The 15,356-nt window shown below is 42.3% G+C and overlaps 1 protein-coding gene across 1 annotated transcript; it reads right to left on the bottom strand.

Annotated features, from left to right (window-relative positions):
- Nucleotides 1-3,607: 3,607 nt before the first annotated feature.
- On the bottom strand, nucleotides 3,608-8,848 carry Thap1 (THAP domain containing 1). The gene is made up of 3 exons (XM_008849255.3): nucleotides 7,982-8,848; nucleotides 5,887-6,082; nucleotides 3,608-5,210 (listed from the first exon to the last, which is right to left on the bottom strand). Exons 1-3 carry the CDS (start codon nucleotides 8,050-8,052, stop codon nucleotides 4,839-4,841), a joined length of 639 nt encoding a protein of 212 aa, XP_008847477.1. The 5' UTR covers nucleotides 8,053-8,848; the 3' UTR covers nucleotides 3,608-4,838.
- Nucleotides 8,849-15,356: the final 6,508 nt, after the last annotated feature.

Consider the following 15,356-nt stretch of genomic DNA (forward strand, 5'->3'; position numbering starts at 1 on the left):
TGTAAAATTACCGTGACAGGACAACGTAAGGACTAAATTTTCCTTCCAATTTCTTTATCAAATGCAATTGCAGAAACTGAAAAACACAGTGAGGTAAAAAACACTGAGAACAGCAGCACCCCAATTTCCACTAAGCAGAGCACTGAGTCATGTGACTCTTAGTCATCAGTGAACATGTGGAGAGAAGAGTCCAGAAGTCACATTTCCCAGGAATCACAGCCTTTTAAATGAAAAGTTATAAATTCAGGTTGGTCACTAAATTTTCAGTTTTCCCACTCCAAAAGAAAGGAAGCATAGATAATACTTTCAAAACACCAGAAAAACGAGAACCTTCATAGACCCTGAAGACAATTCTGAACATTGAGAAAAGCAGACTTAGTAGAAAGAAAATAATAATTTTACTAATGGAACAATTATCAGTCCAGTTGATAATTTCATTTCATTGCACTAAGAGTACAAAGAGGGTTCAAAGCTTAATTCCCTGAGAGACAATTATGAAAAAAAACCCTAATTAAGAGTTTAAAATGTCACAATCGTCTACATCTACCACAAATGTTAAGAATGAATGTAGGAGGCTAGAGAGATGTTTCAGCAATTAAGAACACTTGCTACTCTTGCAGAGCCCCACATGGGGGCACCGTACAACCATCTACAAGTCCAATTCCAGCAGATCTGACACCCTCTTCTGGCTTCTGCAGGCACAGTGTACATGTGGTGCACTTACATAAATGTTGGCAAAATACTCATACACATTAAACTTTTTTTAAAAAAGGGATGTTGGAATTAGAAAGTAATCTTACTGGGATACACCTCATGTTTTTCCCCTTAGAGTACTCTCTAATCCAAGAACAGTGTGTTTCACAAGAGCGCCCTCCCCACACTTGGGATGGGAAGCTAGCATTCATACCAGTTTTGCCATTGCTCAAAAATGAAACTAGAAGACAGAACTGTGTTATCATGACTGATGCCTCCCAGGAAGCAGAAGTTCCCCTGGAAAAACTACTCATTGATTGATAGTTATTTCATCTTCTGACACTGAAACAGCCCTTGACAATTCAAATTGCAACACACTTAGAGAACATACGTGCACCCAAAGGAAAAATTAAAATGAGCCAACGTCACCAGAAAATGTTCCCGTCTGCCAGGAATCCCCTCATAAGGAAGATAAAGTCAGGATGCTTCTGTTTTCTAATAGTCTGCTCAACAAATGATCTGTACCTAAAGATTAATGTCGTGTCTAAGGGATAAGGACAAAACCAAAATGAAGGTCAAGAGGAAGGGCTTCTCCAGAATGCAGCACAGAGTATACGTGAGGACATAAGAAGCAGGATCGCCACACAAACGTTTTCACCCACACACATGAAAGGAGGGAGAAAAAAATTATAGGAGAAATTCCGAGTTCTAAACTTTCTACATTTAACTCAACTTGATGAGAAAAACAAAAACGAAAATGGATTAGACAGTGAAGATGTTACTGCCATAAAACAAAGGCATGCACAGAATGATGGAAGCATACAGCATCTGACTTCCACATTTCTTGGGACTGAAGGTTCAGTGGGTGTTGCATCAACCACCACCAAAGGGGTCCAGCTAGAACTACTGTGCCTACATTAACCACAAATCATGCAGATCACCAAAGACACCGGTTTAAAGAAACTTGTTCTTTTCAGAGTTCAGATTTGTTTAATAAAACGAGGTTTCTATCATGAAATTGACATGGACTAAATGCATGTTACAAGATTCATTTTATCTGGCAGTAAACAAGAATTTAGCTCTTCCAAGTTTCAAACTGGAAATGAGATTGAGGTAGAATTTGTAGAGTATAAGGATTCTCTTCTAGTTCAACAAGATAGCCATCGAGATGCTCTTCCTGAAGTCCTCACATGAGGCTTTGAAGATTCTTATTGAGATGTGCATTTCTATTATAAAGTACAAAAAGTGCTTATTCTAATCAAGAAATTCATTTCAGCCAGGCATGGTGGTACATGCCTTTAAGGCCAGCACTAGGAAGGCACAGTCAGGTAGACCTCGTGAGTTCAAGGCCAAAACCAAGAGAAATTCACTTTAAAGAATCTGAGGAGATATTATGTAAATGCAAATGGTACAAAAAGCATGGACAAGCACTTTGTTAGGGATATCTCTGAAGGGATGGCACAGGGTTTAGAGGTTACACTAGCATGCGTGAATTTCTAAACTCCTTCCAAATCTAAAACCTTGACTACGGTTCTCCCAGCAGGCCTGCTATGAAGAAAAGTTTTACCCCCAGTGCCAGACACGACAAACAGGAGTTGTGGTGTTCAGTATGTGACAAAAATTAAACCTTTAGACTATGCTGCAATTCACAATGCTCTTCACTGAATTTATTCCAGGTTAAGATCTTGCCGCCATTCGTTTCAGGCCGAGTTTCACTTTGCTTGAACAGGGTGGTTTAGCTTAAATGTTCTACTGTTTTTGACAATGTTATAAACAATAGTTAAAATGAGTTTTAAAAACATTCAACAAATGTCACAGCTCAAATTCAGAAATAAACACATACACCTCAAACTCATGCTATGATAAATTATTTAGAAGTCAGTGGTCGTTGCTTGCTTAGGTCTTTCTAGTATTCATTCTAGCATGAAAGAATGCAGCTCCAGTTTAAACAATGCTAAGTAATTATGATTATCTCATAATCCAACCTGGATTCTTAGTTCTGGAAACACAGTGATTGCCTTTTACATAGATAAATTAGGTTGTAGGCATAGTTTGCAAAATATTTACCCACATATTTCCCAGGAATTGATGAACTAGTTAGTAAAACCAAACTAGTTGGAGACTAGTAAGCTAATTGTTTTATATTTTCTTTTTCATGTTTTTTTATCTTTATTTTATGTGTCTGAGTATACTTTCAGTGTACAGTGCCCACTGAGGTCAGAAGGGGTTGGATTCCTTGGAACTGGAGTTACGGGCAGGTGTTAGCGGCCATGTGGGTGCTGGGATTCAAACCTGTGTCTTCTGCAAGAGCAGTCAATCCTCTTAATTGCTGAGCCATCTTTCTAGCCCCCATCATTTTGCATTTTCAAGATACTGATTCACATTGGACAGAGTGGTGTACCTATAATCCCAGCATTTGGGAGGCAGAGGCAGGAGAACTGAGTTTAACGACAGCCTGGGGTGCAAAGTGAGTTCAAAGTCAGCCAGAGAAATATAGCCATATTTTTGTCTCAAAAACAAAGAAACAAAGAAAGGTGCTTGGGATGTAGCTCAGTGATAGAGTGCTTGCCTAGCCTACACAAGCCCATGCTCAACAGCACCGAAAAAAGATACTGGTTCAGGGTTGGAGAGATGGCTCAGTGGTTAAGGGCACTGGCTGTTCTTGCAGAGGAACCACGTTCAATTCCCGTATCCACATGGTGGCTAACAAAGGTCTGTAATTCCAGTTCCAAGGGATCCACGGGCACTGCGCACAGTGGTGTGCATACATACATACAGACCAGACATTCAAACACATAAAATGAAAAACTTAAAAAGAGACTGGTTTATACACCATCAAATTTCCACAAACTAGTAATGCAACCTATTCTTAGCATGGCAGTAAATCACAAAGAAAAATCAAGCCTACAAAAGGTACTTGAACATCACATCTTTAATACTGTCTTAAAAGGTCTGTTACTCTCCAACTAGTGTACTCTGAAATATAAAATGGTTGTTCTAAGTCTAAATAGGTAATTCTTATAGCAGTATCTGTCTACTACGAACGTCTTACAAAGCCAGAACACAATCCACAATGTGAACAAAAACTGCAATATTTTAGTCTCAACATTCAGCAAAATAAACAGGATATATGGGGTTGCTTTTGAATATAAATCACTTTAAGTAAACTGGATATAATTTCTAACAAGTTAAAGGTGAAAAAATAATTTTTATGCTACATCTTGACTTTAACAGTCATGGGCAACATTACCATATTATGATACAAACCAAACTCTATTAAAATTATTTGTTTAAAGAAATTGTTTACCTGCATTCAAATGCCACAGCATGAGCATGCTGGTCAGAGGGCAACTGTGGGGTTGGTTCTTTCCGTTCACCTTCACATGGGTTCCAGAGATCCTAGAACAGCCATTTCATCAGACCAGCTCCCAATTTTTACTTCACTGATAGCAATGCCTCATTTTAAAGCACATCTTTTCACTAAGATACACTTTCAATTTTATAATGGTATGGAGAAAAAGGACTTTTTAAAAATCTGCTCTTTTAATAATCTAATGATTAATTATGGAATAACTTCATTTTCTCTTTTGAAGACAGCTAAATCCTTTTCCCTCAAATACTGACAGTTTGACAAATGATTCAGAAAAATGAATAAAGCTCTGACTATAAATACAAATGCATATGAACATCTCTATACACTGGGAGGCTGTCTTATGATCTCACCTATACTTCTGGTTTAAACTATAGCAAGTTCTCTCAATAAAGGGCATTCATTTTAATTTTTAAACTTAAAATCTGTACTGTTTACTGCACTGTTAGCCACTCTATTTCTCATTTTTACATTATTTCTATAAACACACAAAGGGAAAAAAAAAATCCACATTCTTGAAACCAACATTATACTGGCAGTCTAAGGATATTTTTTTAAATAACTTTTAAAATCTTCTGTTAAAATGTAAAAACTCTGAAGTCACAAACAAAAAAAAAATCACAATTTTATAGTATATATCTAATTTATTTTTAAAAAAATATTCTGAATTTTTTATACAAGTAATCAAGTGTTATATTTCCAAATGAAACTCCTATATATTGGTTAAAAGAGAGTATGTGGTCTTGGACTACTAGAAATCAATACTTTTCACTTTTCAAGCTGGTACTTCAACAATTTCAAAAAAGTCATTTGGTAGAATCACATAACCTCTTTCTGATACGTCATCTTTCTCTTTCTGGAAGTGCACGACCTCCTTTAACTTTTCAAGCTGTCGTTCCTGTCTTCTGCATCTCTGCTGAGCAGTCTTGAGCTTCTTCCTGAGCTTCTCAACCTGCTGTTCCAGCTGATGAATCCTCTTTCTCTGGTGCATCGTATCCTCCACGGTGTAATTGTGGTCACAGAAAACTGAGAGGTTATCAGGGGTCTGAAGAGGAGGCATCAGCAACCCAATAGCAGCATCAACCTGGGAAGCGGGAGGTGAAGGAGGAGACGGAAGCTGTTCTTGGGGTTCCAGAAGATCTTCCTTCTAAAACAGCAACACGTGAGCATACGTGAGTTTAGTAACTAAAAATAACAGCCTGAAAGACTCTGTACAGTTTCAGAAGTATTAGACATTTTTGTGACTCCGTGGTCTACAAAAATTCTGAATAGAGTATCTTTTCTTGGCTTCTGCAGCACTGGGAGAGAACCCAGGGCACCAGGCCTTCTAGGCAAGCTCTCTACCAAGAAACTGCACCTGCTAGGGCCCGATAGCTGCAGTATTGGGTTTTGTTTTAAGACAGGGTCTCGCTGTATCACCTAGGCTGGCCTTGAGCTTCGCCTGCCTCCCTTGTGCCTCCAGGCGCTGTGCCACCACGCCTTGCTCCACTTTCAGTCTTCTTTTTAAGAACAGGCTCTTACGGTGTAATCCAGGCTACGCTGGGACTTACTAGGTAGACCGAAACTTGTGGCAGTGCTCTTGGTTCTGTCTCTTCCATACTGGTATACAGGCATTTCCCTGAATTTTACAAAATTCCCACTATGAATACCTGAAGCCAGGTGCATGCTTACAATCCCAGCACTTCAGAGGTAGAGGCAAGAGTCCAAAGCACGTCCGAACTCCACAAGACCCAACCTCAAACAAGGGAGGGAGAAAGAAAGAAAAGGAAAGGAAAGAGAAGAAGAAAAGGAAAAGACAACCGAATATTTTAAATTCCTATTACCTTGTCATGTGGCTCAGTACAAAGAAATATTGTAGGGACAGCATTCTCTTTCAGTAACTTGTTGTTGCACTCTCTCTTAAAGCAGTCTGGAGTAAAGTGCTCTGAACAAATACTACTGTATTTAGTGGGCTTAAAGTTTTTTCTTCTGACAGCTGCCTCCCACTGCTTACAAAGACTAGGACGAGTCAGGGGAAACCTAGGAAGACACAAGATTCAGTTCTCAAATCTTATTCGAATAAGTAAATAAATGCACCAAAACTTAAGAATAAACTTTGCTTATTAAAAAATTATCTTACATTGGTGTTAACATACTAAGGAGCATTTGATTAAAGACGAGTTCCAGTTATTAATGCTGAGATTAAATACTGGACCACAACCAGGTCAAAATTTACCTTCTTATAATGAAGACACTAGTAGTTACTCAATAACTATGTAATAAAACCACATTCACACTTTTTACTAGCAATTTTCTGTGTGCTTTACAAAAAAACCCCAAAATTTGCATATATATGTCTGTATCCTGGGATACAGAGACTTTTAGTTCTCTTAGGACCAATCTGAGAAATATAAGCTAAATATAATATAGGCAAATAAGGAAAATGATTTATCTCAACTCAGCGTAGGCAAAAGGAGGCTGTTAATATTTATTGTCACTAAACTTTTCCAGATCAAGGACTTGGTGGCGTGCTGGAGGGATTAGAAAAAGCCAAGAAGGATGTTTCTATGTTCCTGAGTTACTTCTCACATGAAGCATGGCAGGGCCTGATTACACTCTTCTCATGAAGACTTCACCAATCTTTATGTTAGCTCTTACCCTTCGCAGCAAGCTTTCCCACGGCCACTGTTTAGAAGCTGGAAAAGACTGCACTCCTTAGGACAAATTCTGGCAGCAGCTGCTCATAAGACTGAGTATCCACAGCCTCCTGGCCTAGGCCACAATTTCTCAGTTTGGGAGACCTGTCCACGTCTTTCCCATCCACTGTTCTTTAAGATGAGGGATACGATGCCTATCAGCCCTTTTAAAGTTTTTTAGCACTCAGGAGAACGAATATTTTTGATGTGTGTGTCATCTTTATTCTCCATATTCTTAGATTCCCTCTTCCACGTTAACAGAAATGTGGGGCAGGGGAGGTGGAGGTTGAATGCATGTTCCTATCACCATTTCCTGGGCTATTCTATTATTTTTTAATTGAGTTTTTGTGTATTTCATATAGAAAGTCATTTTTATACCCCCTTCCCCTTTGGTACATTCCCATAGCATTTGTGTTAAGGCTTATCATGTAAAGTTAAGTGTCCCCAGATGTCCCTCAGTGCAAGTTCATCCTGAGCTATTCTTACACTTTGAAGATATAAGAAATTTTACCTATCTCCTAATACCCTTCATCGTCTCAGAGAGACCAGGCACACTCTTCTGGAGTCCATCTCACTTTTTACATCGCTTATTAAACATAAACAGTACCCAAACAGAAAACAATGAAGGACTACTTTAAAATTTGCTTTTGTAATTGCTTTGTTACGAACACCCTGCATAATTTACTACTGAACCTGATTTTTTGGCTATCATTTGCAAAGTGAGGAATTCTTGCAGAGATCTGATGTATACATCAGAGCTTCATTACCAATTTCAATTCTGTGCCCACCATGGCTGTGGTCAGACAGGCAGCAGCGCCCCCTGGCCTTCCCTAGGCACCTCCATAAAGGTGGGTACCGTCCGCGCTCAGGGCCGCGTCCCCGCAATACCCGGTTGACAAGTCGGCTCCTTCAAAGAGACTCGAAGGTTCTGCCGACACCCGAGCAAGAGTCCGTCCGCACAAGCGCTCCGGAAAGCTGCCTCCCTGGGTCTCAGGGGTTACGGCGAACGCTACCGACGGCCCGAGCCCAGACTCTACCCGGGACCGCAGCCCGGACTAGAAGGCGGCGGCCGGCTCGGCCGGAACCGCCGTCCGAGGCCTAGCGCCCAGCGCGCAGCCGCGGGTCCCCGCCCCAGAGGCCGCAGACCCGCCCTCCTCCTGGTCTCGCGCGCACACGCGCGGGCTCCGCCCCACCCGCCCGCGGGCCCCTCGCCCCGCTGGGCGGCCGCAAGCGCGTTACCTACTTGTGGAAGGACACGGGCTTATCCTTGTCGTAGCGGTTCTTGCAGCCGTAGGCGGAACAGGACTGCACCATCCTTCCGGCCCTCCTCACGTCCCCTCCGCCGCCCGGGACGGGCTCCCGGGGTCGCTGCACCCGGCTTCGGCACCCGCTACTGCGGCGGCGTTGCGGACGGCTACCGACGCGGTGACTTCCCGAGGTGACTGTTGTGGCCGGTTTGTTGTTTGCATTAACAGAAACACCACCTCAGTCGCCCGTCTCCCATCTTCAAGATGGCGGCGGCAGCTTCAACCTCACCTCTCGCGAGGACTTGGCCGATTAGCCGACGGTAACGTTCCCCAGGAAGCAGGCCATTGGCTGAGGCCTGGCGTGTCTCTGGGGCGGGGCCTTTGCGCGTAGGCTGGAAGAAGGGGAGTCCGTCCTGGCGTCCTACTTCCGCTCTTGGTGGGGTGGTGAGGCCGGAAGAGCTGTCCGGGGTCTCGGAGGCTGTTCGGGGAGTCTGGCCCGGGGCCGCCGTAATGTACACCTGAAGCCCGAGGCCGCGCGCAACCCGGTGACCCACCGGGCCGGAAGGACGACCGGGTTCTGCATCTTCCCAGCTGCTGGGCGGGGCTTCACCTCGGAGTCGTCTCCCGCCGACCCGCCCCCGGGCCTCCCCGAGTGTGCACCGCGTTCTTGTCCGTGTTATGCCTTCGGAGCCCATGGAGTCCAGCACGGCAGCGTCTTGATCCTTGGACTCAAAGATTTTCCTAGATCTTTTATTTCTACATAATCTGTTTTACCTTCTGGATTGTCGGTTAGAAGAGTTATCTCTTCAACTGTCCAAACCTGAAACCGTGATATCAATAGGATTAAAAATTTTTTTCTTAATTTTGTGTTTTGTGTGTATGAGTGTATTGCCTGCGTGTATGTAAGTGCGCCCATGTTGTGCAGTTCCCGCAGAGGTCAGAAGAGGACGTCGGATGCCCTAGAACTGGAGTTACAGCGGCCATGTAGACGCTGGGAATTTAACCCGGGTCCTCTAGCGCAGCCAGTGCTCTTAACCCCTGAGCCATTTCTCTCATCACTATTCCTGATCAGGATTCAGGATCTCAAGGTGTCTCAGTCATCAGGCTCTTGTCAGCCCTTGTCTCCAGCTTTGTCCGTTTCCAATCTGTCTTCCATTGAAAAACTCACTCCCCTGTTTTATTTTCTTCACTGGGTACCCCTTGTACTGAGTAAAATCCAGATTGCTTACGGCAGGCCTTTGAGGACCACATATTTTTTCACCATCTTCAACTTGTCCTTAAATTTTTTTCTATCTTTGTCTTAGGAGGACAAGCTCTTTTGTGGCTTGCGCAAATATGGCTGTTTTCTTTTACCTAAAATGTCTACCCCAGCCTGGCGCTGTGGCACACACCTTTAATCCCAGCACTTGGGAGGCAGAGGCAGGCAGATCTCTGTGAGTTCAAAGCCAGCCTGGTCTACATAGTGAGTTCCAGGACAGCTGGGGCTACAAGGAGACCCTGTCTCAGAAAGACAAAAAAAAAAAAAAAAAAAAAAAGTCTACCCCAACCTGTCATCCTCAGGTATCCTGTGTGTATCCTAACAAGCTTTCCTTACCTTCTTTCCTACCTTCCCAACTAAGGCACCTTCCTTTTTTCTGTGAAATTTGGACTGCTCTCTGTAAGGCGTGATAGGCCGTGATGTCTATGCTGCATGCCTCATCTCAACTGGGATGCTGTTGAAAACAAGAATTGAGTCTTACTGAGGCCCAGCAGTCCAGCAGCTTTCAGTATCTGCCATAAATTAATTAAATGTTGAACTGAACCGACCTTGAAACTATCAAAGATAGTTTCAGGGTTGTTAGCTCTACAGCAGAAAACTAGGATAATAGTTTACTATTAGCATTTTGAGGGTTATTAAGACAGAGGGTAATCTGTTGTCCATTGTGCAAATATGTATCATTGTGACCACAGGTTGAGCTGAAAATATAATTTTGCTCAGTTAACTGAAATTAATTATGCAATTCTTGGGGTTTGGGCTATATTGGTGAACAACTGGTGAGCTCTTATTTTGTTATGCGGGAAAATGGGAGGCAAACAAATGTGATCACACAATAGTTTATAAGGTGAAAAGTGCTATGAGGAGGTTGCCACTGTTGTAATGGATAAGACAGACCTAATAGAGGAAGTAACTCTTGAACAAAGATTTGGAGTTGATGAGCTGGCCTAGAGGATATCTTCTGAACCGTGTAGCCTGAGGGATGACTAAAGCAGACCTCCTGGGGCTTTTAGCACCTTAGCTGTTCAAATAAAAACAAGAGGTTAGTGTACTGGGCCAGTACCCTGGCCTAGGGACAAGTAGATGGGAGTAGAGAGGAAGCTAGGAGGCTAGAGTGGAAAGGGCTTTGTTGCCTTGTGTGAGGAATTTTACTATGAAATGAAGAGCAGCCTTGGTTTATTTGCCATGCTGGGGTTTTCTACTGAGCAGCAACTGGCTCCACAGCATGTTTTTAAACAGATGGGTAACAGTTTTTAACATATTCTGCAGGGCCAGGCTTGGTAACTCTTGTAACTTCAGCTTCCACAAGGTAAAGGCAAGAGTCTTGAGTTTGAGGTCAGCCTGATCCAATGTTACAATGGCTGGCAGGAAGCTCCCTGGGAGAAGACTGGTCAAGAGAAAATTTCTGACCTGGGTAAAGACTCAGCTTTCTAGTTCTGCTGCCTATACGACCACCCCAGGAAGGTGGTCACCTTAAGTTGTGCTAGAGAGATAGGCTGAAAATGTAGTGTGTTAATGAGACAGTGCAATTTTCCTGCCTGGAACCCCCGCCCCTTAGTGCAGTTCTTGTGTACCTGCTCATCAGATACAGAATTCTTCAGAAAAGCAAGACCTCTTGGTGTCTTCATCTCTTTTCTAACCATACTTCCCCGAACACTTTGGGCTGCCCCAACACCTTCTATCTTTACTTTTTCTTTAAAGCTTCCCTTCCCTCGGGCCATGAGGCTGCTAGTCCGCCACCTGGTGTCTGGTCTGACCTCCAGCAGCTTTAACCCTGTACGGCTTCCAGGCTTTTTGGCTTTTCCCGCCGTTCTCAGGGCAGCTGCTGAGATTTACAGCCTAAGTTCTAATCACATTGTCCTAACACTTCCAATTGAGTCCATTCTTTAATTCTTTTAGAATGAAATTGAGGACCCTATTTCTTCTTGTATTACTACTTAGTGAATTCCAGTCAAACCCTGGCTTTAAAAAAACTCTGCTATGTTGTTTAGATGGGAATGGAAGGTAATTTAGAGTCCTCCGAAGAGACTGGTCTCTGGTAATGTAGGTGAGATAATTTAATGGAAGCAATGATGGAATAGGAAGTGATCTTTCCTCTAGTTCATTTTTCTATATTGTGCACCTACTATAGTGGTAGGCATGCGATGTTAAGATTTGGTTAGTGAGGAAGATTAATGTTGTGCCCATCTTCATAGAACATATACTCTACAGAGGGGAAAGGTAAACAATAAAAATGTTAACTGTGCTAAGGCCCATGAATATATCCAGTGTCATAAGGGTGAATAAGGAGCAGGTCACTACCTACTTTAATTACAGGAGGTAACCCATGCAAGGGAGGAATACTTACACTGGAAACCTGAGACACAGTGAATGAGAGGTGAGAAAAGAGCATTGCAGGCCCTGGGAGTGCACTAGGGCACTGACTTGTGTCTGAAAGTACAGCCAGGCTCTGGTGCTGGAGCCCTGTGAGAAGGGCATAAAGTAGGATCAAAGGCAGAGTTGGGCAGTACTTTGGATAGTAAGTCCAGTGGAAACCCACAAAGCCATTTTAGGCACTGATAAACATTTTTTAAAGGTAATTGCCTATTTTAAGAGCTGGAAAAGAGGAACCATGCAAAAGAGCAAGCCAGCTAAAGCAGCTGTTCTGGTGAGCTTGGACGAAGGTGGTGGCAGCAAAGTAAGTTTCTTATTTTCAGAAGGATTTTTTTCAGAAGCCTTCAAGATACATGAAGGGAGTGGGAATACTAGGGTTACTGATACACAGAGAATCAGAAGGAAGGAAAAAAAGACTTACTCTTGGGTCTCTAAATTGAGCACCTGGTCTGAGCATTGGATGAATGGTACTGGAAAGGCCACTGAGTTGCAAATGGTCTTTTGAGAAAAGTAGCTTTCCTTCCCACCACAAGATAAAAGATTTGGAAGTAGGAGAGGTGATTTAAGGAGGAGGAGGTTGAGAAAGGCAGACTGTGGGGTGGGGCTGTCTGTCGGAAGAGAGTTTAAAGTGAGGCTGCTGGCCAAGTCAGGCGAATCTGTGAGCTGCCCCTCTCGTTCATCTCTTCTATGTCTTCCTTACTATCTAGAAGTTGGAAGTGAAATACATACTTTATTCTGTTGGACAAAATCCTTAATGCCCTTACCATTTTAAAATGGTAAACTTATGGACATGGTAAATTGCTCATAACTTTAAAAATAAATTCGTTGAATTAAACACATTGTAGTTTGCTTCATAAAACACCTCCCAACATAACTTTTCACTACACAGCTTTACAGAAAATGAATTTCACCTTCTCTCAACTAGCACACTGGTCTGTTTTGTCTGCTTTGGGTTTACCCATTATCAATTCCTGGTATTATTCTGATATTAGAATAACAGCTGTTCCTTGTCAAAGATGAAGGCAGGGAAGTATTTTTACTTTTTATTTTCTCTTCTTTTCCCTAGAAAAGAATTTCACATATCCTGTGCTAGCCTCAAACTTACTGTGACCTTGAACTTCTGATCAACATCTGCTGGATTACAGGTGTGCCCACTGGTTTATGTGCCGATGATCAAACCCAGGGCTTCATGCATGCTAAGCAAGCATTCTACCAATTAAGCTACATACATCCCCAGCTTCATTTCTACTTCTTAAGATGAATTCCCAACTTTTTTCTTTTTGAGACAGGGTTTCTGTAGCCCTGGCTGGCATAGGACTTGCCATGTAAACCATGTAATACAGACTGGCCCTGAATTCAGATCTACCTGCCAAGTGCTGGGATTAAAGGGCCCTTAACACCACCCCCCACTCCAACATAAAAGGATTGGTAGAAACAAACCAAATGTCCACAATCAATAGCAGTCAAAACGATGAAGCTAGGAGCTGGAGATACAGCTTGGTTGTTAAGAGTGCTTGCCTGGCACGCACCCTCCTAAAGTGGACTTGGTGGCACATACCTGTAATCCCATAACTCAATGAAGGCAGGAGGATTGGAAGTTCAAAATCATCTTTGTCTATGTATCGTTTACAGCCAGCTTGAGTCAATACATGAGATCCTGTCTCAAAACAACAAAGCTAGAACACACAATGGATGACTCTTAATGTTGAAGTCAGACATAAGAAAATATATTTATGATTCAAAAATATATAAATAAAACTATAGTTGGGTGTGGTGGTGCATGCCTGTAACACCAGCACTCAGTAGGCAGAGGCAGATGGATCTCTAAATTAGAGGCCAACCTAGTCTATATAGCATATTCTAGGCCAGCCAGGGCTACACAGAAGACACACACACACACACACACACACACACAAAAAAAAAAAAAAAAAAAAAAAACAAAAACAAAAAAAACAAAAGAATAAACCAGAGTCAGGAGAAGTTACTTCAGAGGAAAGAGGCCATTAACAGGTGGTGGCCAGTTTGTTCACAAACTCATTGACAGTGCCATGCCATGCGGCTAGCTAGACATTAGCAAGCTTGGAAGAAACTGGGGCTGGGCCCCACCCTTATAATCAGCAGGCTATAGAAACCAAAGACTGGAACTACAAGACTCTTAATTATTGGTCAGAAGAATGGGACCAAAGTCCTTTATCTGGTTCTGGGACTTGAGCCTTCCTGAGCTGCCTAGAAGGTCACTAATATATAACTAAACCTGATTCCTGGAGCTTTAATTCTTGAATGACTGCTATGTGGTAGGCTTTCTGATGAAGAACAAAGACACAACACTGCCTGTCCTGTAAAAGTCAAACCAAACAGACCTGACCACCACCTGGACAAGACCCGGGAAAGGCTGCCTTTTTACTTTAGAAATAGCTTATGGCTTACCTAAAAGGTAGGTAGGCACAATGGTCCCTTTGCCTGTTCAACGCCTAGGCTCTTGGGCCTGTGCTCTGCTTCACTCTGTAATAAAGTATCTATCCTCTACTGTCTCATCAAACTTGGTTTTGGGGTGGGTTGGGGGGGTGACCTTTTGGGGGGTTTTTTTGCAGCGATCACTGGGATGGGGAGTCTAGACCAGTATAAGATTTTTGGTGTTTATTATGCTTAATAAAAAAGGGCTATACAAGATGTACAAGGTTGCCTTTTCTCATAACAAGAAATGCTTATATACTCATTTGGTCTCTTCAATAAATATCAAAGATTAATTATCAAATATTAAATAAACATTAAATAAATACCAAAGATTAGGGCCAGAGAGATGGCTCAGCAGTTAAGAGCACTAGCTGCTCTTGCAGAGGACCTGGGTTTGATTCCCAGCACCCACATGGCAGCTAACAACCATCTGTAACTCCAGTTCCAGAGCATTTGACACCCTCTTCTGACCTCTGAGGGCACTTCATGACATGGGTGCACTTACATGCAAGCAATACACTCATACATATAAAAAATATATCAAAGATTAATGGTGGTTTTAAGTATCCTGAACACTTATGGGAAAGAGAAAAAAATAGTAGTTCTAATTAGTTCTGCTAGTTATAACTTTAATGTCCTTCAGTCTTGAGAGGCCAAGAGCTTCATTTACCAGTAGAACACTTTTAAGTAGAAATGAAGATACCCTTGACATGAAATGGCTGAATTTTAATCAGTGAGGTAGTGTGGTATGGTGGTATGGCACCCCTGTAAGGGGAGAAGACTATGAGCTTGAGATCAATCTACACACTGAGACCCTGTTTCAAAAACTAAATTTTTGCATGTATGAAATGCTCAAAGAATAAGAATGTCAACACTTGAAATATACTTTCTTATAAACAATGTTTCATCAGTTATTGTAGACAGTAAGGTTTATATGAGGAAAATTAAGCCATCTGTTTTCCAAGAGAACTGCTGTATGTGTCTCCCCCACATTCCCAACTTAGCCTCTAATTTGTGGGTAGAGGGTACTTCAGAGGTAATTAGGTCATAAATAAGATCTGAAGAGACAAGATTGTTGTCACCCATGTGAAGCTATAGCAATAAGCAGGCCCTACTAGAACCCAGACATAGTAGCACTCTGATCTTAGACTAAAGTGCCCCATTTTTTAAAATTATTTTATGTGTATGAATGTATTGCCTGCATGTATATAAGTGCACCCATGTCATGCAGTGCCCATGGAGATCAGAAGAGGGCATTAGCTCTCCTGGAACTGGAGTTGTAGATAGTT

The sequence above is a fragment of the Nannospalax galili genome, unplaced genomic scaffold (assembly GCF_000622305.1).
Source record: "Nannospalax galili isolate Female #2095 unplaced genomic scaffold, S.galili_v1.0 scaffold1925, whole genome shotgun sequence".
Classification (NCBI taxonomy): Eukaryota; Metazoa; Chordata; class Mammalia; order Rodentia; family Spalacidae; genus Nannospalax; species Nannospalax galili.

Bases quoted from the DNA above. Each gene is read 5' to 3' on its own strand.
- Thap1 (XM_008849255.3), bottom strand. From the start codon at position 8,052: ATGGTGCAGTCCTGTTCCGCCTACGGCTGCAAGAACCGCTACGACAAG. The intron at 6,083-7,981 runs GTAGGTAACGCG...GTGTCTTCCTAG, and splicing joins AAGCCCGTGTCCTTCCACAA to GTTTCCCCTGACTCGTCCTA. The intron at 5,211-5,886 runs GTAATAGGAATT...TTGCTGTTTTAG, and splicing joins GTACTGAGCCACATGACAAG to AAGGAAGATCTTCTGGAACC.